The sequence below is a fragment of the Morone saxatilis genome, unplaced genomic scaffold, assembly GCF_004916995.1.
Source record: "Morone saxatilis isolate NCDOM2014 unplaced genomic scaffold, NCSU_SB_2.0 Contig17, whole genome shotgun sequence".
Taxonomy (NCBI): Eukaryota; Metazoa; Chordata; class Actinopteri; family Moronidae; genus Morone; species Morone saxatilis.
The window spans coordinates 18,780,877-18,805,531 of NW_023339729.1; the positions used below are offsets into that span (position 1 = coordinate 18,780,877).

A 24,655-nucleotide genomic window follows, 5' to 3' on the forward strand; every position below is an offset into this window, starting at 1 on the left:
GGGACAGGCGGAGAGAGAAAGAAAGGAAGTGGAGAAGACATCACAAAAACGCCAAGAGACTGGACCCTCATACTGTTACTGCAGCTGGCCAAACCACAACACAATAGGCCCGTGACTCAATCAAAACAAATTTCAAGCACCAGTCTAAACAATGGGAACACTATCGCTGCATTTTCTCACATATAAACATAGACCCTTAAGTGGGTTGTACCCTCCCCTCTTAACATTTTTTCCCCCCTCCTAAAAGTGTCAAGTAAGGCTCCCAGGCCAGGATAAGACAAGCATGTCAGTGTATAAGATTTGTACTTCTAAGCTAAAACCACATATGCATACTTAAATTACATAAAGTTTGACATACTGCCGCCATCTAAAAAGTCTATGTACTAAGTGCTGAGAGGGTCATTTTTCTTCACAGAGTAGGCTTTGTGGAGGTCAGGGGAGTGAGAGAACGGGATGACTGTGGGGGTTAATGTTTCCGATTCTATTTCCTCCCACCCATAGAAACATTAGCCGGGGCGTCGCTCTGATTTAAGCCCAAATCTCTCTCCTCCACCTCCCACTCATAACTATTCCCCCCCCTTTTTTGGTGAAGTAGTACAGTTTTAAAAACATCCTCTCATCTCTTGTGTGCAGCTCAGAGCGAGACCCACAGTCTTTTCTATTTTTTTTGTGCGTTTCGGATTCCTTCCCCAATTATCCCGGGTCACTAATAAGGCGGGGTGTGGAGGCACTGGGCTGTGCCGCAGTGGCCTAGAGGCTCGGTGCCAAATTGAAACGACTCGGGAAATAGAGGCAGACGCTGGATCTTCCCTAATTGCAGCAAGAGTGTGTGAATGGCTGCTCAGATGTGCGTGTGTGTGTGAGAGAGAGAAATTTACAGAGAGTGATGAGGGTCTGAGAGAGAAAGAGAGAGAAAGAGAGAGAAAAGATGAGAGGCAACAAATAAAAAGAGAGGAGAAGGGGAAAGAAATGAGGGATGGAGACTGAAGGATGAGTGGCAGTCAAGCAAGATTGGGTAAACTCAGAACTTGGGAGAATGAGGGATTTTCTTCTGGCCCTTTTCTTGCCCTCCCTCCCTCCTTGCCTCTTTTTTTTCTCCTCGCCTATCAAAGTCTTTTGACAGCTGACTTCTGGCTGCACACATCAGAGGGAGGAGAGCCGGGGCACGACTGAGACAGAGAGAGGAGGAGAGAGGGTATAGCCACCAAAGCTCCTGCTTGAACAACACTTCCTTTCATGTTTCTGGACCGGGACATGTGGTTAGAGATGACCCTCGATGCACTTAACAGACTTTAGTAATTGTAAAAGCATCAATTTTAGGAAGACATCCTGGATCAAGTGATTGAAAATACAACCTCTTGCTCACATGGACTTATAAAAGACATCCATTTTTGCTTGTCAACAAAAGAGCACCTTCATAAGGGTCTGTCTGAGCAAGATGACTCACATGCAGTTTTTATGGCAGTTTGCGAGTGTTTGCAACTCTGCGGCCCCTCGCCGGCCAGATTAAAAGGCCACCTTTGTAAAGAGTGTCTCCCCCCTGTGAAAAAAATGCGCAGTGGCTGAAACGGGAGAAAGCCTCCGGGGCATGTATGTGTCTCGGCCAGATAACTATCTGAAAGGCTGTGAATCAGCAGGCTTAGTCTGACAAAAGGCAAAACGGCGCACGCGAGGGAGAAACTAAATAAAAGAAGGGTGCAGGAGCAGGGAGGAAAGGTGGGGTAAAACTGCGCATTTCCAGTCAGTGTGAGAAAAAATAGGGGGCTGGGGCACGGAATGACGAGGGGAAGAGACGGAAACCCTCATTTCACATTGTCAGAGTAATGACTTCTCAGAGTGCTGTTCCACTGTGGTGAGAGCCAGCTGTGTGGCGGGCCCAGTGTTTGACATGCTAAAGATAACAAAGAGAAGCAATGGCAAGCCAAACTCCTGGTTTGCCTCACAGGCAGAAAAACTCAGCAGAAGCCATAAAATATGTTAATATGAACATCTATTAAGTCAATTTTCCCTTCATAAAATCTACCTAGACTGAAACATTTCACTTTGTTATGCTGAACATACTTCATTATGACTGTACAAGCGCTAAAAATATTATCCAACGACGCAAAATGTTCACTGTCTTTGAACCATCATACAAAGAGGTGTTCAAACTGTGTCTTCGAATTTAACTCATTAACAAATTTCCTTTAAGATTTTTCATATGGAGCAGAGACAGATGGGGTAGAGGCTAGGGCAGATGAAAAGAAATAGACAAACGAGTTCATTTAAAGATGTTTTTTGGCGTCTACACCGAGCTAACCTCAATCCAGCTCTTTGGGATCTGCATAAATTGAGGGCTTGGGGAGTTGTGGCAGTATCCTTGGTATTATGCATATTAGTTTAAGGCTGTCACTGAGAATCAGCAAGGGTGTCCATCCCGCTGCGGCTAGGCGCTGCTAATTATTGGATCAGAGATAAAGTGCTTTTTAGCGCTCGCTTTCTCTGCGCTTTGAAAACCGAGAGAGAAAAAAGCGGAAAAGAAAAGAAGCCCAATTTCGGGTTCAGAGAGAGCCACTGGGTCAGGAATCGATCAAGTGGAAAACCTTTGTCTGGTTGGGGCGATTTCGACGTAGGCCCAGATTTGTCACATCTGCCTGGCTTTTTTCTGCTGCCGAAAAGGGAGCGGAACAACAGGATGCTACCAGACTCACAGGGAGGGAGAGGGAGGGAAGGAGAGAGATAGAAAGCAGAAAGATCAAGAGAGAGTACGGAAGACTGAAGGAGGGAAAATAGAGATGCCTTTGCCACATATTGGGAACGTTAATCCTTCTTTTGACAAAAAAAAAAGGGACAGGTGACAGTTGAGCATTTGACATGGCATCTGAATCAATATATCTCAACATATCATTCACATGTAAAAAAAAAAAAAAAAACCCCACTGCTGAGTGCCTTTGTCATGAAGGCATTATAGACACCCTGAAACCCCAGATACCATGAAATCTTGTTAAGGTATAGCATCTCATTAAGTTGCTGCCAAACAAGCTGCTGAATCCTGCTCCGCTTCACAAAGATGCAGAGAAAGACAACACATGTAGTCCATATGGGGCTGAGCTGACATCTTAGCCTCTACCAGCAGTAAAAAAAAAAAAAAAAGCTCAGCGCGAGTAAAACTGTTTTCAGATGAATCACTTAGTCCATGTTTAGAAAACACCAAGTGGATGAGATGTCTGATTTATTAAGCAATCATTTTTCCTTTTTATTTGGACTTTTTCCTCTAACACACAATGGAAGAAACAAACCATAAACTGCTGACACAACATCTGACCTTTCATCCAACCAGCGCTCAACACAAAAACATTCAAATCGAGCCAGTTCAACACAGACACACACGCGCACGTTTGATTGCACACACACACAAAAGGGAGAAAATCCAATGCCTATTGTGCTGAGGCCATTGAGCAAACTCCACACACAAAGCACAATCCCCCTTCAGGTCTTAACACCACTGACACAATGACTATGGCGAGGTTAGGGTGGACCTTTTTAGGATTAGTCTGTTAGTACATACTCTCAAGTCAGTGTTTAGCAGTTTAAAAAGTCTTGACATATATTGAACTGATCAGACAGGGAGGGGATAGAGGGGGTTTTTGTCTTACCATTTTCTCAGATGTACGCCGTTTTCATTCTCTGGCCTGTACCTGCAGAAAATTGCATCTTTTAAAAAAATCTGGGCGGCATAGATCTTTAACCGTCCGTTTGGCCTACACAGTGTACAGACCAAAAAGAAAAAAAAAACTGACATTTTACTTAAGATGTAATTCTCAATGGATTACAGTTGCAGTGCTGAGAGGAGAGGCTCATAAGCGCAGCTAAACAAGGTCAGCAGAAAGACATACTGTAAGTTCAGCAGGCAAACAAATAGTGCAAAGCCCAGAATCGGTAAGTAGTCGTATAGAATGGACAGACTAATCCCAAAGTAGGTGTAATGTGTGAGGGCAAGGATGAGAGAGAGTGAAGGAACAAATGAATGGAGGGATGCATATAAAGAAAGTCTATAAGAAGTGAAGGACTCGACTTTTAGAAGAGTTTTTCCCCAATCTACTGAGATTAGTTATATTTTTTTACAGCTTTACAGAGGCATTATTAAAAATGCAGCAGTATACTGTAAAAGAATATGTGTTGTCTATGGAAAGATGGCGTAACTCACAACGTCAAGATGCAACAGACAGAAAAAAGAAAAAAGAGAAGGAACTGGGACGGGACCGTTCACTTACCGGGGGCCGTTTCCTGCATCTTCTCCCTCTTCCGCTTCTTCTTCTTTCCCTAAAAAATATACAGAGGAACACATAAAGTGTGGCTCCAGCACTCACGCTCACTAGACCACTCTGGTATCCTGCTGCTGACTGCCATGTTCACTCATCCCCTGCTGGGCAACCAACCAGCATCCCTTGGACTCCGGACTCCACGAGCAAACTGCCACGCTGAGAGGAATGGACCCAGCAAGCCTGGGCTAATGTTAAGTGTGCTCTACCTGCTTTTAAATGACTTACTTTCTATCACTTTTTAGGGCTTTTTAAGCTGGGACCATCCTAACCGGATAGAGGTACAGCTTGTCCCGCTGTTGTGACCAGTCTGTGCCATATTTCCACTACCTTTGAAGTCCCTCTAATGACAAATATTAACATGAAGTGCAATTAAAAATGCTCACTGTAATTAGGCTAGTCTAGCTCAACGACTGTGAAGAGCGACACTCTTTTTCCAGCGAGGTGGTGGGAGTGTGTAAGGATTTATAGCTTATGCTAAATCCCCAGGGGGGAGACTATAGGTATAGATAGCAGCGTAGAGTCGTTCTAGTCAAATATGAGCAGCACTTTGGTTTCCTGCTGCAAAGTCTGCTAATCCACTTATTCATGAGCTAATCTGCCTTCTACTGCTGCGGCAGACAGGGAAGAAGAAGAGACTAAGTGAGAGTGGGTGAGAGAAAGGATGAGTGAGGGGGTACACAGCAAAACTATGAATGCTACACGCTCCCCATGCCAGTGCGTTACCTATTTTGGGTGTATCCAGGCATGATGTGTTGTGCCTGTGCACAGCTGAGGATTTTGTTTGTGGGAGGGGTCACAGAAACATTTATTTGTAAGAAATGTTTTGCGTTGAACATATCATTTCCCTTTATCTCTTTGGTATGCCAAGTAGAAAGCCATTTCACCACTTTTTTTTTCTTCCTACCCGTCAAATATGTTTGTACTAACAAAGCTGGAAATTAAATGGGAACTGGGCTAACTGTCACTAGCTGATGTTGTGTATCTTTAACTGCGCTGTGCTTCACTGGGAGCAGAGCTGCAAAAAAAAAAAGTCTCCCCCCCTCAGCGAGGCATTTTGGCAGCGGAGCAGTGGAGGCAGAAGGAGGAGGGATGCTGTCGGTGTCCGAGGGGAGGCAGATAAACACCACAAAGCACTTTGGTGGTGGAGTGAATGTGAGTGCCGGAGCCACACTTTTAATAAAGGCTGGTGCTCTCTCTCACAAATTCATACACGCCACATACTCGGAGACAGATCCGACACAACTTCCAAGCCAATACACAGAACACATATGCACGCACATACACTGTGATATACACCAAAAACAGACTTGCATCTTAAATCCAGCTCAACCTCCCACATTCGCAAACAAACTGGGCGGCTGGAGGAGCAAAGGTTGCTGCGGCTGATTGCTGTATGTACAATCAAGCCACCTCAACTCAGTCTAACAGGTACTTTTTACATCCAAAGCTCCATGCTGATATGGAACATCAAAGACTAGCATAACCATTACCAGGCAGTTTTCGCTCACTGTGGCAATAATAATGTCCATGATACTACAATCCATTTTACTGTGGATGGTAATATAACAGTGAATCACAGTGTTATGAATTACACATTAGGCTGAAACAAAGGCTCAAATGAACCCCATTAGCATGGAGCCGACTAGTGTGAATTAGTGTGTGTGTGTGTGTGTGTGTGTGTCATTATTGGGTGCCATTTAAGAACAAGTCATGCAACGCTGACATAAACAAACAACATGAATCAACATACACACACACGCGCGCACCTCTGGTAATCTGTTCTGTTGATACTTACATAATTGTCTCGAGCAGACCAGCCTGGGTAGAGCTGCATGTGGAGCTGCCGTTCCTTGCGGGCTAACTCATAATACTTAGCTTGCTCTTCCCGAGATAAAGCATGCCACTGTTTCAGTACAAAGGAGATTAGGGGGGAAAAATAGCATACAGTCAATTACTGGCATGCACTTGCATGTTGTCTGCATAAAGAAGTGTGCTGGTGTTTTGGTAAAAAGAAAAGAAAAAAAAAAAAAAAATCTTCTTTTCAACTTCCAAATGTTTGGTGTAGAAAAAAATGGGGATAAAAGAGAGACAAAGAAGAAGGGGGGACACATGATGAAGAGATTAACATTCAGAGAGGGAGAGAAGAGAAGGAAAAAACTTTGATTTCCTATCAAAACACTGGTTCCAATTTAGCAGCGCTTTTTATTCAAACTATGTCAGCGAGCAATTACCCCTATGCAGGCCACAAACTAGGCTTTGCTGTGGCTGGCTGCCTCAACCGCTAGGCCTATTCGTTAAGGCTTTTAACATGGCTCTGTGGTTCCACTCTTTTCCCAATCCTCAAAAGGAACAAATTTTGTCATTTCCAACCGTGCCATTATCCAGGCATATTTTATTAAAGCCAATTTGATTAAATGTCAGTTAGATAGGCGGTCTGTATCTGTGCTGCTGAGCGAGAAGTAATTGGCGGGGGCAATCATTATGACAATAATCACGACTAGTTCATAAAAGACTGTATGTTAATAGAGAGAGGAAACCTTGTACTTTTTAAAACTAATTGGGTCTGGGAAGGCAGTGCATGCAGCCTCTTTAGAGCCATGGCTTGAACTGTGATCTCTTGCTGATTTAACTCAATCAACAAAGATGGACTACAGCGACAAAGAGAATGAGGTCGGTGCACCTACCCTTCGTCCCAGGATCTGATTGATGGCAGCGCTCTCCTTCAGTGTGCACTCGGCGACCACATTTGCGCGCATCTCTTTCATGTAGAGCATGAAGGCGTTTAGCGGCTTCTTGATGTGCGGTCTTTTGGGCTCCTGCTCCTTTCTCTGTTCGTGCTGGGGTTTCCTGTACAGACAAAAACAACAACAACACGGATGGAGGTAAAGACGATGAAGAAACAAAAATCGGGGAATAAAAGAGCAAAGCAACAGAGGAGGGGAAATTGCGGTGCCGCAATGGCGACAAAAGCTCGAGAGCTCTGATTGCTCTCAGCCAATGGTGAGGCAGCGTGAGAGGGGTTGCCACGCCATGGCCCCTGTCTCTTTAATCATGTGCAGTTGCACAGTCGCAGTCCTTCATGCGGAGAGATTACTTCACCAGTAATGGCAACCAAACCTCTCGTCCACAGCACATTGGCAATCGCTTAAAACTGACACACACTCAAAAGACACTCTGCTCCCACTCCTGACTTACTTTCTAATAACATTTTTGATACTAGTACAGTCTTGGTGCTGGGATGGCCATGAATAATGGAAATATCAGTGATAACCACTTCAGGGCGCTCACAGCACTTCCCACTGCACACACTGGGGATGTGAATTCAGCTCATCCGAGCACTAATCTAGGACCTGTATCTGTTGCTGGCTAAGTGTGTTGTGATCCCTGAGGCCAAATGAAGCATAGGCCTGTTATCAGTAGAGCACGGGCCCTCGCTACTTATCTGCTCACATCAAGGGAATGAGAACAAGCCTCTGACGGAGGGTTTGTTAAGCAATGGCCTACTGTAGTGGTAGAGCACACAAATACCTGGAAGTATGTCGTCTCAGAGAGATAGAGGGGAGGAGGGGGAAAAAAAGTGTGTGAAAGTGTTTGATGAAGGTATTTTGTGTTTGCAGGACTCACATGTGCATGATGTCTGTTTCATGCAGAGGCTCGTGTTTGACCTGTGGATTGACGATGGCCGGGTGGGGGATCCCTGTGGCGTGGGGACCTGGGGGGCCCGGCACCATGTGGTGTGAGAACCTGCAATAACAGCAGACTCTGATTAATGAAGAGGACCAAGAAGGACAGTAGCATGGAAAGGGTCCCATTAAATGTCACCTATGTGAAATAGAAAAACGCAACAAGTGCAACAGCGGTCACAAACAAGGAAAGAAATCCATTCACACATTTTTTTTTAAGTTGTGTCTTGTATCTCTAGATCTTTTTTAGCACTGAAATGATCAACCTCTTTCTGCAATATTAGAGTAGGGAAGTGGAGCAGAGGAAAGCTTTAATGTCCCCAAGGGCCAATTTGGCATACGGACAGCAGTCAATAATATTTTTTATAATATCCTGATGGGCACAGTAAACAAGACCACATGAAAATGTCCTTCCACAAGAGGTTGCACGCAAGACAATACACAAAATGATGTTTAAATTATTAGAATTCTCTCTAATCTTTGCTTGTTGAACACTGTACTGTTCAGACCTCTACAAATGATCTAAATAAACTGATTAACATGCAAGGGATCACAGTTTAAGAAAAGGTTGGGTACCATTGGTTTATATGATTACATGGGCATTTACAGCATACGTTTGGATCCAAAGATCCAAAGAACCATAGTAGCTAATAAAGGAACAACAACTTTCTGTAAGTTGTGCTTGTGTATCTCACTGCAGCTCAAGAACAATGAAGATCAGGCAAAATAGGAGAAACTGACAGAAACGTATAATCGCCTTTAATTTGTTTGACTTCCTTTCAGAACTGCTTTGGATATGTTTTTCTTTCCTTGTCACCGTCTTCAATTGTCTTCTGTGTTGTCATCAGTCTATCGGTGGGTTCATAATGTCTGTGTCTCCATTTTCCATTTTGTTCCATTTGTCTATTTCGTTCAACACTCACTTCATCATTCTGTGGTTATGTTTCAACTGGCTGCTCTTTTTTGAATAAATGTTTGTCATGGGAAAAAAAAGATTCTTGTAAAACATGAAATTTACCGATCAGCAATGTTCAGTACTGCAAACACAATGCTTCTGCGGTCCTAGGGACTTGTTGTGAGGTACAAACTATGACCAAGGATCCAAAATCGGACCTCAACTGGAAAAGGGGGGAAAGTTCCTAAATCTAAAAATGGGTTAATATACAGTATGTATGCAGATTTAAGAGGGTCTGGGGAGGAAAACAGGAGGAGAACGTCTGGGCTTTAACCGCCGCCTGATCCTGCACCTTACATCTGGCTTCACTCAGTGTATGCCTAGAGCCCTGTCTTCACAAACATCACACTGACAGAGAGAGAGATAGTGTGGAAGAAAGAAAGAATAAGAAAGAGGGAAAGATATGTTGACAAAAGGGAAAAAGCACGGGAACGGCTGTGACAAGGATGCGGTCAAAAAAGGAAAGAAAAGAAGTAAAAGATACAAAAAAAAGTAGCGATGTTAGGCTCAGAGAGAGAAGTGCTTCCAGGAAGCTTTGATGGGGGTTAAGCAGCCATATGGTTATGCAGGGGCACGTATGTGGTGATGTGTTTGACATGTGTTGGGCACACAGAGGAGTGGTGAGGCTGAAGCCACAGCAGTGCAGCAGGAACAGCCAGAGGCAGACCTCCCCTGTGTAGGCTGCTGCTGCAGGCCACCAGTCCTCCATTCATTACACAAAGCCAGTACAGTGTCAGTATGCATCTGATGGGAAGAGACAAGATAGTAATTGCCCCTTGTTTACACGACTCAACTGTGCATGCTTTTGCTTTTGTTTGTCTGTGACTCACCATCCCAGCGGTGGCGTGATCTGCCCAACTCCTCCAGGAGACAAGGAGTAGAAGTTGGGCATGTCTGGTCCTGGGTGATGCCTTGGCATTCCTAGACAAACAACAATGGTACACAAATGTTAGATAGCATTGAGGCTCGATACCCGATGCAATTTTTTAAATTATATCTGCATCCCATGGATCTAAGCACCAATCAAAAGTGTCCGTAGCACTGAGGATCAAAAGTGGTGCCAAAACTTTCTTCGGCAACCCTTGTACAATAAAGGAAAACTTTATTGTGAGACCAATGTGTTTAAGCCTCTGGCATTCATTATAAAAACACATTACAAAGAACATTTAAACAGATGAAAGAAAGAATAAATAATATAAAAGACAATCAAACCACATTACACACAGTTTCTTGTCAATGCCAATTGTTTCCATCAGTTACATTCATTCTGACAATTTTGGCAACGGCAACCTCTGGACTTTATCTTACATAAATATGGCAAAAAGAGAGCGCTGGTATTGGATCAGTGCTTATCAGAATGTATGTCAGAAAAGAGAGTTGGATTTCTGAATCCATATAACGAGCAACAATGTGTGAAAGTTCATTCTTGACAGCTTGACAAAACTCAAGGTTTACTTACTAGCTTGACAACTGAGCGAACGCCATCTGCTGGAGAAGACTGAACTACGGTTGAAAAGCAGGTAAATGGACCTTGAGTTACGATTTGTCTTTTTTTGTTCAAAACCTATTACTCGGCTTTTCCCATCCTGCTTCACTACAAGTCAAGGACAGTGCACGTCGGCCCTTAAATGCGCCTCATGACCTCACATTATACAACAGTAAGAAAAGGATAATATTTTCCCTGCTTAGCTAGAGTCCTTTCAGTATGTTTCAGCGTCTTTAAGCTGGTTAATTGAGGCTTCCTTTTTGTGGCACAGGCTGCGGCTCTCCCTGTAGACACAGGATTGACTTGGACTAACTGTCCGTGGATCTTCGGGACTAAGCTGCTCCATCTCCAGCTCGCCTACTCCTGCTGGGTTTCAAGGTCAAGGGGTCCCTTTTTATAGGAAGTTGTCGTCTCAGATAGATGGAAGGGGACTTAACTGGGAACAGGGCTGTAAGAGGACTAAAATGTAACAAAATCTTCTTGTTTTACATCTATTTGTTGTTGTTTTTAAGAGCAGAGCAAGTAATAAGAAGAATTAAAGTGTGTCGATATTATGAAATACTACTCACACACAGACAAGTGCAATGCGCCTACATCTGTGCTCAAACACACACGTATACACACAAAGAATAGAGGGCAAAAGCCTCCAGATTAGCACCATCTTCTAATCCCTGCTGGAGCCAGTCCTTTCTCCCTGGCTCTATCTTTTCTCTTCCTCTTTCTCTCTCCAGGCTGTGGTCTGAAGGGGCCTCTCTCCTCAGAGAAGCAGAGCGAGCAAGGGGGCTTATATCTCCAAAGCCAATGTTGCAACGCTGGATTCATAGCGTGCATAGCACTACCCCCTGCCCACTAATCCACCACGTAACACTCCTAAGGGTCCTCCTGAGGGCAGAAGGGAAGGAGGCAAGGGGTGAGGTGACGAGGGAGGAGGAGAGAGCCCCAGCGTGTTAACCTTGTCACTCACACCCTAAGGTGCCTAATTACTCACTCCCTTATTTCACACGTTCCCGTCGACACACTGCACAGCTTCACAATCGCATTTCCTCCCAACAAACAAGCAACACTGTAAAACCTGGAAACAATCTATATTCAAGTTATTGTTTCACATGTCATATGTATTTTGTTTAAAGAAATTTAAATAAGGTTTAGATGTAAAATGTTCAAAGCCGGCCCCCCTCCTGCTCGACCTTCCATCCTGCATTGCAGCCCTGCGCATATTAGAGCTCATAATGAGAAAATCCATGATTGTTTTTCATAATTAACGAGCAGATCAAAGTCTGAGCCCACTAAGGAAGGCAGAGCAGCAATTGGTCGATATGCGAGAGAGAGAGAGAGAGAGAATAAGGGAGATTTCATTTTAAGCATCTTCAGCTTAGGCCTGCTGGTTTACACACACACACACGAATATGCCTGGGGAAATCATTTGCAGCTAATTCTGAAACTGGATTGCTTGGACATGGATTTCTTCTGGGCTGCGAGTGCAAAGATCAATTATAGTAAGAAAAAGACCTCCAGGGGTCTTCCACTTTTTGTCAGAAACTTGGTGGATCTGTAAGCACTGGCAAAACCAATACACACGGTAAAATGGAGAGCATTACCTCGCGAATTGTACAACACGAAATTCGAAAGCATGCATGTGCGCACGGTGTATTTATCACTCAACTGCATGTCAACACAATTCTTTGCTGCTTCCATTAGAAAAATATTCAACAAAATGTGTCTGATGCATGATTCCTCTGACATATGTGGAGCACAGTTTTCTTTATACATCTCACTCCCTTCATCTCACTACGCTGTGTACTCTTGTGTTCAGTTCCACATTGTTATTTATAGCTGGTCCCTCAGAACCTCCCAGCCTCATCATCATCTTCATCGTCGCCTACACCCTGTCTGATCCCTCTCCTCCTTTTCAACTGGGGCGAGCGAGAAGAACAGAAAAGAAAATCACGAACTTGGTGGAAGCACATCTTTTTTTTTTTTTTTGCGTTCGTGAGAAGCTGCCAAAGTCTCCAGCTGTGCAGTGCTGAGGAGCTCCTCTGCAGCTGTCAGAGCTGCGGCTTGATGTTGTTACTGAGGCAAATAGTGCAGGGGGAGAGGGCAGCAGAGCTCAGTGCACCGTCCCACAGGCTGCTTCAAATGAGTTCATGTGAAAGGAGCTGATGGAAGGGATGACTTTGCTGTGACACTTTGTGGTTTGTGTCTCTATTGATTGCTGACAGTTTTGGCAGGTAGGAATGTAAAAGAAAAAAATACCTGAGGTATTCAGGTTCAGTTTAATGCAGACTCAAGTTCACCGTTCGGCATATTGCAATATTTTAAATAAAAATCACACTTTGTTTTTCGCGAAAGCATAATCAAGACCGGTGGTAACCCTTTCAATTAAGTTACCAATCAGATTAAGTTGCTGTTAATCTATATCTATATCCCATTGCAAAGTAATGTTTTGTTGGAATTGGCAGTAGGGATGCACCTGTTTAACCCCGATTCTCCAAGACTTTTGAATGCCAGTTCAAATAAAATTCAATGATGCATATTGACAAAGATGGTACTGTAAAATCTCTCCATTAAAGCCCTACTGGGAGTAACGAACAATCCAGCCCATTAGAATATCATTATAATGATCCAGATCTGGACAGTATCGGCAACGCTACTGTTCTTAGATCAGGATCAGGTATCTGCCAATATGTGATTGATTTAATACAGTCGATGTTATTGTGTTTCCACTATCACTTATTAAATCAGACAGTTAAGCCACCAAAACAAAGTTTTTAATCCCACCACAATCTCTGGCCTTATGTTAACTTCCCAATGAGTTTCAAGCAGGGAGACATACAGATTTTAAATTTGGGACTACTAGTATCGGATCTGTATCGGCCTAATTATTAGTTCTTCTTTCGCTTACTGAAAGTACTTCAGATTATTCCGAATATATTGCCAGTAGTTTGAATTTGTAAAGCAAAAGGATGACTCACAAGGAACAAGGATTATTCACAAAGTTGTATTACAGCAATCCTGCTGCCACTGTGCCGGCTGTGAGTGTTGTGTCACTGTGTGTTGCTCTGATTTATTTGCTTGCTCTCTACCTTGTTTGTTGTTGGCATCCTGGGGATGATGACCGGAATGGGATCCTGGGGCGAAGTGCTCATCACTGTACGTGATCAGCGGGGTGAGTGGGTGGACTGCATGGGACGGCTGCACCACAGGGACTTTGTTGGACTGTGAAGAAAAATACAATACAAGAAGGCTCAAACAATATGAAAGATGACGACTTTATGTGTAAGCTTCAACTGCATTATTTCATGCGCAAATATGGCCCTGTTCCCTACCACATGATCTGGGCACTGGCACGGCACATAAAGTGCAGGTGCTCTGGCTCGTTGTAGATGTGGGTGAAGGGAAAAAGTAACTAAAAAACATTTCTTAATTTCTTCTCTTTTAGTAGCCTGAGCAGAGCACCTCAAAACTTTGTTTAGCCTAGGTCAGCAGCACTGAAAACCCTATTCCCTGAAGGAAAGAGGAAAAACAAGTCAAAGATGTGCATGAGCATGCTTGAGACAGCAAAAGAGAGTAAGACCTAAACAGAGCTGGAGCGAATAGGAGCGAACAAGCGATAGAGCAGAGAGGGGAGAGAAAAGAGAGATTCGCAGGGTAGAGTTAGAGCAGAGGTCTTAGGCGGGAGATCAAAGGCAGTCATTAGCTGGTGAATAAGGGGAGTTCATTACAGAGCAAGAGCCGGGGGAAGGAGAGATGAGGGATGGAGGAGGAGGAGAAGGGGGGCTGGCTATGGAGAGTGAGCGCGAGTGAGACAGATGTCTGCAGCGGTACTTAATGCAGGGGTAATCACGTCAACAGTGGCCTGGCCACAGGCCCCCCATCCCTGGCTGACTCAGAGAGACCTGCCTCCTGACAACTAAAATAGACCCAGCCAGGCCCAAAAAACCCCGGCCCCAACCCCCAGCCAACAGCGCTTACATGCTTCAGCAGCACTGAACACATGGTAATGCTTAGCCATGCTAAATCTACTATTCACAATCTGAGCCCAGAGCTGAGCTGGAGTCAAAATATCACCTCCACAGGATATATGGCTAATCGGAGAGACATCAGTTCACCGTTGGGTGAGAAACGTCTTACACCAAACGGCTCCCACACGCTTTGAATCAAAGAGTTTCATGAAATTATAATCAGCGGCTCTCACGGGAACAGTCACCTGATTAATAATGTTGTTGAAGACAGTCATCTAAATTTAGTTTGAGCATACATTTCTGAAGAGACAAAATAATCAAGGGACTGTTCTTTATTAGCTCTCACTTCGTTGTCCTAGGGAGGTGTCCGCCAAGGTGACATTCCTGAAATGCTAAGTGGTGGCTGGTGGCCATCCACACACACACACACACACACACACACACACACACAAGTATACACAAAACCTCCTGGACACAAGGGTGGTTGGAATGTCTGCGTTTCCCCGAACCTTTCGCAGACTGGCACCAGTCTCAACTTAAGACCACCCCCTCCCTCTTTCTCTTTCTCTCCCCGCCTTCTGGGAACGTGCAACCGGGAACACAAAAGGGCAGTATGTGTGGCGTCTGTGTGTGTGTGTGTCGAAAAAGTTCTCAGTATCCTCGACCACATGACGCGTCATCCACATCAGACTCCTTATCGGGGTGGGAATCTCATCTCCCAGGGCCTATTTCTTACCCAGTTCGTCTCTTGATATGAGCATCATAAGCCATCATCTGGCACAGTCCACATTGCACCATTTGAGATTGCACACGTTGCCCCGATTCAGCAAAAACAAGACAAATCCTGCCAGAAGACTAATAAAGCCATCGTGCAGAGGCTTTTCACATTAGCCCAGGTGAGTTTGGTTCTTTGACCCAGGTCAACAAGAGTCAAAGGTGATGGGATAATCTGCAAGTGTGGGAGTGTCAGACCTCATCCTACAAAGGGGAGGGCTTATTAGTAAAGGGCTGCTAACCCTAAAGGAGGACTAACCAGGGCGGCTGGGACGTGCCTACACCAGGGGCTAAATGATAGCATTCTCGCCCATATTATTTTACGCCTCTCCACTCCCATTTGTTATCCTGTGGGAATGAGATAAGAACCTGAGGGATTATCATTTTAACTTGAAGTCTTCTCCAACTTGTAGCACAAAGGAACACAAAGGAAAAGCCAGTGGAAACAAAAGTTAGTCTCTCTTGGTCACACACACACACACACACACACACACACACACACACACAAACTACGATATTGCAAAAAAAATAAAAAGGTGATTGACTCCTTAGCACCCCAGAAAGCTAGAGGCTTCTGACATAGAAGAGAAACCCTCTTTTACGCTTTTCCCAGTTACAGCTGTCAAATCCCATTTTTCTCAACTTCTTAATAAACTGCCTCCATTGTGGCAAAATCCACCAGGGTAAAACCTCTGTGACCAATACCGAATTTATGGCTATTGGGTGCACATTTACATAAACTGCATGCCATAACTAACCACGGTTTACTTTGTGAAGAAAGGACGAGCAATGAATTGTCATTTAGGCGTCTTACATCTTCATATCTTACTAAACATTCTTACATTTTCATGATGGGGAAAACTGAATCGGGGCTAAGTAAAATCCTCATATGTTTTGACTCTTTCACTTTAAAGTTACAGTCATTACGGGCTAACAGCCGTCATGGAGCCACCATTTTAATTCTTCCAGGTGGAGACTTGTTGGCTTGCTGCACCCACTTTGCAGATCTTGGCAAGGTTACACACCAAAAGCATGACACCCCTTTACCACTTTCCTGGAGGAAGTCGTTGGAGACACTCAAGTGACCACAACCATGAGGGTCATGCCACGTCGTTGCAATTTGATTCCCTCTCATCCCAATCCTGACTCTAAAAGGTCCTTAGCAGCAGCGGTGTTGTGATGGAGGGCGGCCATATTGGAGGTCCCTTTTATTGTACAGGAGAAATAATAGGCTTAGGATCTTTCTATTCATATTTTTCAGGGAGAGCGAAAGAGGAGAGGCGGCGAGGATTGAAAAGAAAACGTTCCATTTGGAATTTCATATCCAGGCTTGGCCGGCCCTTCTAAAGAACCTCTCAGATGTGGTTTTAAGAGAAATTCATTGTGCGGAACTGGAGCTGGCAGGGAGCCCTCCATGGAGGAGACACTCCAGTGTGTTTCAGCACGGGGAGCCAATGACTTGGCGTGCTGTCTGAAATTGGGGGTGGGGAAGGGAAATGGGACGTTTCGTTTTTTGTTTCTTTTTTTGTTTTTTTCTGAGGGAGGATTTTACTGACGGCACGCCGGTGTCTCTGAGCTTGTATTTTGTCAGATTCCACCAACATCCTGCCATGGTGTCTAAGCATGAGTGTGTGTTTGTACGCATGTCTATGTGGTATATGCAATAACTATCCCCGCAATATTGCCTTTTTAGCATTTCTCTCCCTCTCTCTCCTCACAGCACAGCTTTTGTACTCCACTCAATTATACCACTTCTGCAGAGTGGAGTGGGAAAAAGGGAAAGCGGGAATTTTATAATAATCACTTCCCACTTCTGTAATTTATATGCAATGAGGACTCTTCGCGCCTGCAGCTACAATCAAGTGTGTAGAAACCATGTGAGGTGTTTCACAAACAGCTGGGGAGATGGCAGCTCAAGTGGTGGCGACCGATTCCCATGCTGCTAAATCTTTTCACTAAGAAGCCCTTCTCACCCCAAAACCCTTCTTCACCTACTCATAGGATTTTCTGCACTCTGGAGGAAAAGGGACGCATCAAAAAAATAAGGCCAGGGATAACAGACGAGAAAAAAAATAAACTGAGGCAAGAAACAGTTTTTTGTTAGCAAACAGTATCATCAAAAGGTTTGCCGTACATTTCCAATAAAATTACATGATTCCCACCGCCTGAGGAAATAATTTAAAATAACTGGTAGAGAGCACACACCCTTCTATGACTGTTTAAATATCGTCTTTGGCTAATGTTTCCACTGACAATGTGATCATAAAGAAGGCAAGATTACAGAAGGAAAGCCTCTTTAAATCCAAAACTGAAGTATGAAGTAAGGGTGTGCCCAGCACAGATCTCACCCTCAGACCAGGTGTGCACTCCCAGGTGTGTTTGTGTGCAAGTTGTCTGTCCTTTTCCCAACAAAAGTGAGCAAACATTCTCCCATAGTAGCTTCACAGCGCAGTAAAAGAAAAGGGACCGTACCTCCCCTCCTCCCCTCCCTCTTTACCAAAACTAGAGGAGACCAACCTGAGGAAGCTTAAATAAATAACCAATTACCATTCGCAGAGCGGGTTGAACCCCACCAGCTTCGAGTGGAGTGCTAAAAATGGAATGTTTTATTGGCAGGATGGCCCCTTGGCCAGGGGGCTTAATGTAACGAAACCCAATTAATGAAGAAGAAAGCCGGGCCGCCAGCAAGCGAAGGAGCGCCACGCGCCTGGGGTAATGAGACGAACAAGCGAAGCCAACCACAGGGACAGGAGTGGTGGAGGCTACGAATAACAGGAAAAGCCTGCCCTGGAGAAAAATTTACATCTGTGAAGCGTCCCCCCCCCCCCCCCNNTCCAATCTCCCTCCTCCTTTCATTTCAATCATAAATCCTGCGTGCTAGTCAGAGTCCAAAAGTTGAAGAGAAGCAGTGACACTGAAGGCCGAGGCCAGTTGGTAAAAATGGGAAAAACACAAAAAAAAAAAAAGGTATAAAAGAGTATCACAAACGAAGCAGAATGGTGTTTGGTGGATAACTTAGAAGGCATATATGCTGCATACAGTACCACATAAGGTTTTAGTGGCCAAATATCCGCACATTTTTATCATGCGAGGAAACTTGTGACGCTGTCCTCTAAATAACAAGATTACGCCCACACAGACGCCCACACGCCAACACATTAACAAACGTGACCGACACATGCCACTGCATAAACATGGAATCCACACAGAAAGCACCAACTCAAAAGGCCCTGCACATACTGTAAAATATGGTCATGGTACTGCAATAACCCTGCATTTATTTAATTTAACACATACATGCTACATATGAACACAAAAGGAGCTATTAAGAGCTGACTGTCTTCTTTCCCACCACCACCAAGCACAACTGAATAAGACGAGGTGGATTACCCATCATCCTTCAGTTGGCATGAAGAGCGTATGCTCCAAGCAAACCAATCATGCTAGCTTCTCATACTGACATTCGGAATGTGCAAAGAAGATAATTTGTGTGAAATATGCCTGGCCCAGATGAAAAGACTTTATCCGCTTTTTAAAGTGTTCAACTCTTAATTTCTATATGTCGCAGAGCTATTAAAACTGAGGGAGAAGCAACAGAACATTAGAAATTATCCAGTTGCTATTTTTCTTGCCGTTAAGCCACAGTGAGTAGAAAGTGTAAAGTAATATGACAACAGCCAGTCTGTTTTTAAAGAGTTGGGACTTTAAAAAGGTCACACAAGAGGTCATGAAGGTTTGAGTTAGATGCTGTAGTATAGGGTGCGGCTCAGTTATACTCTATACTGGCAAAATAAAGTTGAAGCCATGAAATTGTAACTAATTGTTATTAAGGTTTCTGTTTTAGGTGTGAACAGTTTTGGCTGATGTATGTCTAATACATATCTATCATTGTTGAAAGGATGCGCTGGCGGTATCCCATGAAACAAATGAAAATACCAAAACCAGCAACATGTTATTTTGTCTCCCAATACTTTCTGTCTTCAAAAGTATGTCTGTCTCTGTCTTTCAGTTCAAAGCCCATCTTCCTACTAAATGTGACATTAACAGGACTGAACAGTACATTTGCTGGGGGCTATTTTCTACAGCAAATGAATGTATGTGGTACTCTAGTGAGAAGATAACAGTGCATGTTCGACTTACGCAAAATAAATGACTGTGCCCGTGTCCATTGTAATGGAGGAGCATGTCACCCAGCGTAACAGCTTTGTTTGCTGCCCGTTTGGTTCATTGATGCGTTTTGTTATTGTTTTTGGCCAATCTTTGGCACAGAGGAATGAAATGCTTTGGCTACACAGAAAATAATTGTTAGAAGGATCAATTCACTGTTGGTTTTGGTCCTTTCATGGGATTTGTTGACAAGAGGAAAATACAGAATCTCAATAAGCTTATCCTTCACATGCTTTAAAAAAATAACAGGATTATTTTCTATGTCACTTTAAATACATATTCCACATTGTAATATATCGCTATCTTGGTATTGGTATTGAATATTGATCACTATATCACTATCAGCCACATTACCAGGCCATAATGTTGGTATGCACTGCTCATATAAGCACAGGTGCGGATTTTGGGCCAGAAATGTTTCTGTGCTACATGAAGGATTGTCGTCGTGTTCACGCTATCCAAGCACTGTGTGGAAGTTGATCAGTGCTGAGTGGAGGTCGGCTCCTCCACTGCTGTGTTTGCATAGAGAGTGTGTGTGTGTGTGGTGGAGGTGTGGTGGGGGTTGGGCCGCTGCTCTGGCAGAGCCCTCGGCGAACTGCAGGATGTTCACCTTGCGGCGGGGCACAGGGCTCATTATCACAGCAGGACCTGGTCACATCAAAGGACTGAGGAAAGGGCAAACATTCTGCTGAAGTGCCACTGTCAGCAGGCCTGCGAGCGCACACGCAAACACATACACAAAAGGCAGACCGCACACACACTTGAGCACCCACAAGGCATATCACCCCACAAAGAACATGGCTGCTCTCTGAAGCACCATCACTTGCCTTGCATCTACTGAGACATGTTCACTGAAAAATTCCAACAATACCTTAGATGACTCCAGTCTTGCAGAATTGTGTCATTTCTCAGCACGGGTAGCACGAAAGAGACATAAACACAGCTATCTGCTATATCTGTCACCGCCACTGTGTCTAATTGTATTAAAATTGGAGTCATAAAGCCTTTAGCTGCGTCATTGCCTCATTTACCTGATCAGCTGTGTGTTTCAAACCAGGGGAAGTGTTAATCTTGGGCTCCTATGTTTGAACTCAGCCTTTAAAGCTGACCACATGCAGAAAATGTTCAGAGCACACTTTATTTTTCTTCCTGAATCAATCGGCAATCCCTCTCCAGCAACTATTTATAGCAACCCTGCTGCTGCATTAACACACTGCATGATTTATCATTAGAAGCCAGCTCTGGTCTGCTGAGCAGCTACATTCATGCCAGGCAGGCTGGTGGTGCCAACATCCACATTCAACAACAACACTCAAAGGCCCTGAGAGATGTACACAAATAAAATCGCAGCACAAGCTAACTTTGTGCGGCGAGCACGCTAAAACCTTAGCCTTCGCACAAAACTAGATACGGAGAGAAAAAGGGAGAGAAAAATGCAGTGCAGAATGGCGGAAATGTGCTGATGAGTTGCCTTATGCAGGAGCTTCATAGATCCGTCGAACAAGAGCGGATTTGCCTGCTACACCTAGATAGTGTTTCCCCCCCTCAGCTTTCGCCCAGGTATTCTGGGCATGAATGGCTGTCAGTTTGGATTTGGGAGCTCAGCGTTGAGGGGGAAAATAGAGTCTGGTGGGGGTCTTTGTGTGTGTCTACCTGTGGAGACGAGAGCTAGAGACAGTACACTTCTCACTAAGCCCAAGCTAGCTCCGATGCAACATTGCACATTACGTGCACGGAAAGGAAGGGGTAAATATTAGCACTGCAAGCTAGCCAGGGAGAGCTGGACGTAGGCAGACGGCAGCAGGTTGTGAATGCGTTGCCGTGTTTGCGGGGAAGGTTTTCAATGGCACACACCAGGAAAAATGTGGACGGGGAGGTGATTTGAATGAGAGCTGCTTCTGCCTGAGCTGTAGAGAGTATTGACCTAGTTTCCTTTCTGTATTTCACTCAGACAGATGCACACCCACCAAGAGAATGTGTAAGAATAGAAAGAATAAAAATATCGATGGGCTTGTGAGCCTTAACCACTGACAACTCAAAAGGGACAAAAAATAGAATTCACAGAAAAATTGCTGAATTTTGTAAACAGACGGGGTTAGTGTATAGGTTATGTAATGTTTAAAAACTGCGGGTCACAAGAGGCCCTATTGCCTCAGGTGTCATGTGTCCTGGCCTTGTTCTGTACTTTTGACCCCGTAGTCAAATGATCAATGCTCTTTTCACCTCAGTGAACAATTGCACTTACATGTTGTGTCTCCATTTCCTCCCAAAATGAGCTTTTTACATAAATAGACAAGCACCCAGACAAAGATGCATTTTTCATTATGCTACAAATTGTATGACTGTTTTGGATCTGATTATAATGAGGCAAGGTTCACGCACCAGTGCTAAAAAGCACTCATGGTTGTGGATCACACTGCAAACCTTTCAGCTTATTCACATCATGGACTGTGCAACAATACCAGCAGCCCACTGTTTGGGTGTGATTCCACGTTTTAAGGGATTAACTGGTAAAGACTACCAACAACTGCCTTTCAGCCTGGAATTAGTCATTAATCAAACCACACATTTTAGGACTCCTTTCTAGCCCGGCGTACACGCCCCTGTTAAGATCTGAATGAAAAGCACAAAGCTATTCAAATCTGATCCTCTCCGAACAAATGGCTTTTCTCCATCCCCACAGACGCAGGGAACACTTCAAGAACCTCTCCAAGGATCTGAACGGTCACATGAAAACTCTGCCCTATCAATTAGCTTTGTGGCAGGGTTTTGTGGGCTTTAATACAAACAAAACAATGACCATGTAGAACAAGACAACAGACAACGTCTGCTTATCCCTTGATACCTCTAAAGAAATGGTAATAGTGAATTTCTGGAGCACAAAAGGGACTCCTTAGGCTTGGGGCATATGGTTACAGCAACATTATAGGGCACACTCATGCACCTGATGCCGCAAATCCGAATGATAAGCCATACAATGAACACAGAGTGGTTGTAATTCAGCTCCTAGCTGGATGTATTCAGAGGGGACTGTGCATATGTTTTGATATAATCTCATTTGTCTATTAGGAAAGCGGACACACATTCAAATGTGAGGGCTAAATGTTAATAGTAAACTGAATATCTTGGTCAGATAAAAACAAAGAATGCAAATATGGCACTTTTAATATTTCGACCCTTAGCAACCATAAATGCAAATTTTATTTTTAATGGCATTACCTATAACTGGAAAATCTTAACAAACCAAAGCAAGACAGAAACATTTACAATATTTTGTTTTACATAATAAGGGCAAAGTCTTGATCCATTCGCATTATTTCTAGAAGTTTCTACAGTCCACACGTGGATCATAAAATAAAACTTTGTCACCTTATGACAAGTTAAGGTTTTGTTTAAGTTGCTTACAATCATGTTCGCTCATCTTTGCAATCACAGGCAGCAGAAGTACCAAGTGCCAACATCTACCACATTAGGGTAGGCTGTAGTAATCCTAGAGCTGCAATTCAAGAGACTATCAAACTGTTTTCACCCTGTCATAACAAAGCTGGGCAAGGTCAGGTAACCACTGTTTGACGTTTCAAATTAAAGTCAAGCAGAACTTTTTCACTGCATCGCTGCTTGGACAGGGAGCAAGTGTCACCGTTTGCAATCGGGAGAAATGAAAATGTAGATTTGCGGTGCGGGGCGCAGTGGGCACTTACATTTCTCCCTCATCTTTCATCTCGAAAGAGGGGGTGGATTGATTTGATGTTTTGATGCATTGTTTGATGACGGGCAGCTCAAAGTGGAAGAGGCCTCTGTGATGTCTCTCCATTGGAGCACATGAAAAGCGTCACCTGGCCCCTGAGCCGAGGGTTATGGCTGCTAGTGGATTTAAGGGCTCCTGCTGAGCTGGACGGTGGCTCCATTGATGCCACATAATCCATTCGGCGTGACCTTTATATTTTTAGAGTCAGCTCCACTTCCCTGTCAGCCTGCCTTGTTAAAACTATGGCAGACATCAAGGTCCTGATCAACTCTGTTCTATTATAACAGTACATATATCTAATTTATTCAATGTGTACATCCCACAACAAAAATAAGTGCCTTCCATCACCAACCAAGCAGTCCGATGATCAAAAGGAAACATGGAGCACAAGGCGAGCTCATCAGATGAACAAACACATTCTTGCTAGATATCTTTGTGGGTTTCATCATCCTGCATCAAGTGACTGCTGAGGAAAAAAAAAAACAAAGCCTTGTTCTCATCCCTGTGACATCAGCGCTTACAGACAGAGCGCAGGGGAAGAATCAAAGCCCAAGCAATCATATATTTCCAATTAAATACCAATAATGTGATTCTGATTTTTTTTCCTCTGCACTCAGCCCAACCTCCAATTAATTGTTTCTGAAATCCACCACAGAAATATTAGGCTTAAATAAAAAAAAAAAGTAATACAAATAAATAATCTCATAACGTACGCTAGGTGGTATTAGTCATGAGCATCAAACTCCTACCACGTTCTAGATTTGCCTAAACTAGGAGCAAACATAATTGGGATAAATCTCCTCAGTAAGCCACATAAAAAAACAGAAGGGTGTAAATTGTTACACTGCTGTGTGTTAAGACACTGAAACAGTTGCACAGATCAGACGAACTGCAGCAGCAGGGAAAGAGCAGCATTCAGCTCTGCTGTTTTCCTCTGTGACTTGGGGCCACTGAGTTTTTCTCCAGCTATAGTAAATTGGGCGCCTGGGGCAGCAGCCTTGGCCAAGCTTGCATTTCGGAGCCGACTGTGGAGGGCATGAGGGATAGAGATATGGCACTGGAGGGGGGGACAGGGCGGTGGATGGTGGGGGAGGACTGGAAGCACAGCGGAGGTGACATTACGCACATGTTTTAACACAAAAGGGGACCTGGCTCGTTAGCACACTAACTAGCGAGCTCCATGGCGATCAACGCTCATCATTCTTTCTGTTCTCTCTATCCACCTCATCATAAATATGGCTACATCTGCAAGTGTAATCACTCCATTGTACTCTGATTTTCTGCTCTGCTGGACAGCAGCATGGCAGCCTGCTTTTCAGCACCTCTCCCTCTCCCCTCGATCCCCTCCTTTCCCTCAAGTGCTCCTCGCCTGTTCCTGGCTACTCCTTTGCTGGTGAGGCCGGTGTGTCTCACAGATTACAGAGCTCCGGTCGCTCAGGTAACAAGAGTCACTAATCTGGCTGGGGTTGAATTACACATAATTGCCTCGGCACTGTGATTGATTTCAGCCCTGGAAAGGAAAAGACGATGCTCCCCCCGCTCCCGCCCTCCCCTCCAAAACACCCCCACCTCCCTC

At 44.2% G+C, this 24,655-nt stretch overlaps 1 protein-coding gene across 1 annotated transcript in view; it reads right to left on the minus strand.

Moving 5' to 3' along the window:
- lef1 (lymphoid enhancer-binding factor 1) overlaps positions 1–24,655 on the minus strand; it is a 40,623-nt gene that overhangs the window by 4,183 nt on the left and 11,785 nt on the right. The window contains exons 4-10 of the mRNA XM_035660507.1: positions 13,512–13,644; positions 9,773–9,863; positions 7,929–8,048; positions 6,989–7,151; positions 6,100–6,207; positions 4,254–4,302; positions 3,636–3,677 (exon numbers count right to left, since the gene is read on the minus strand). Of these exons, the coding sequence (XP_035516400.1) occupies positions 3,643–3,677; positions 4,254–4,302; positions 6,100–6,207; positions 6,989–7,151; positions 7,929–8,048; positions 9,773–9,863; positions 13,512–13,644 (699 nt within the window). The 3' untranslated portion in view covers positions 3,636–3,642. The remainder of the gene's footprint in view (positions 1–3,635; positions 3,678–4,253; positions 4,303–6,099; positions 6,208–6,988; positions 7,152–7,928; positions 8,049–9,772; positions 9,864–13,511; positions 13,645–24,655) is intronic.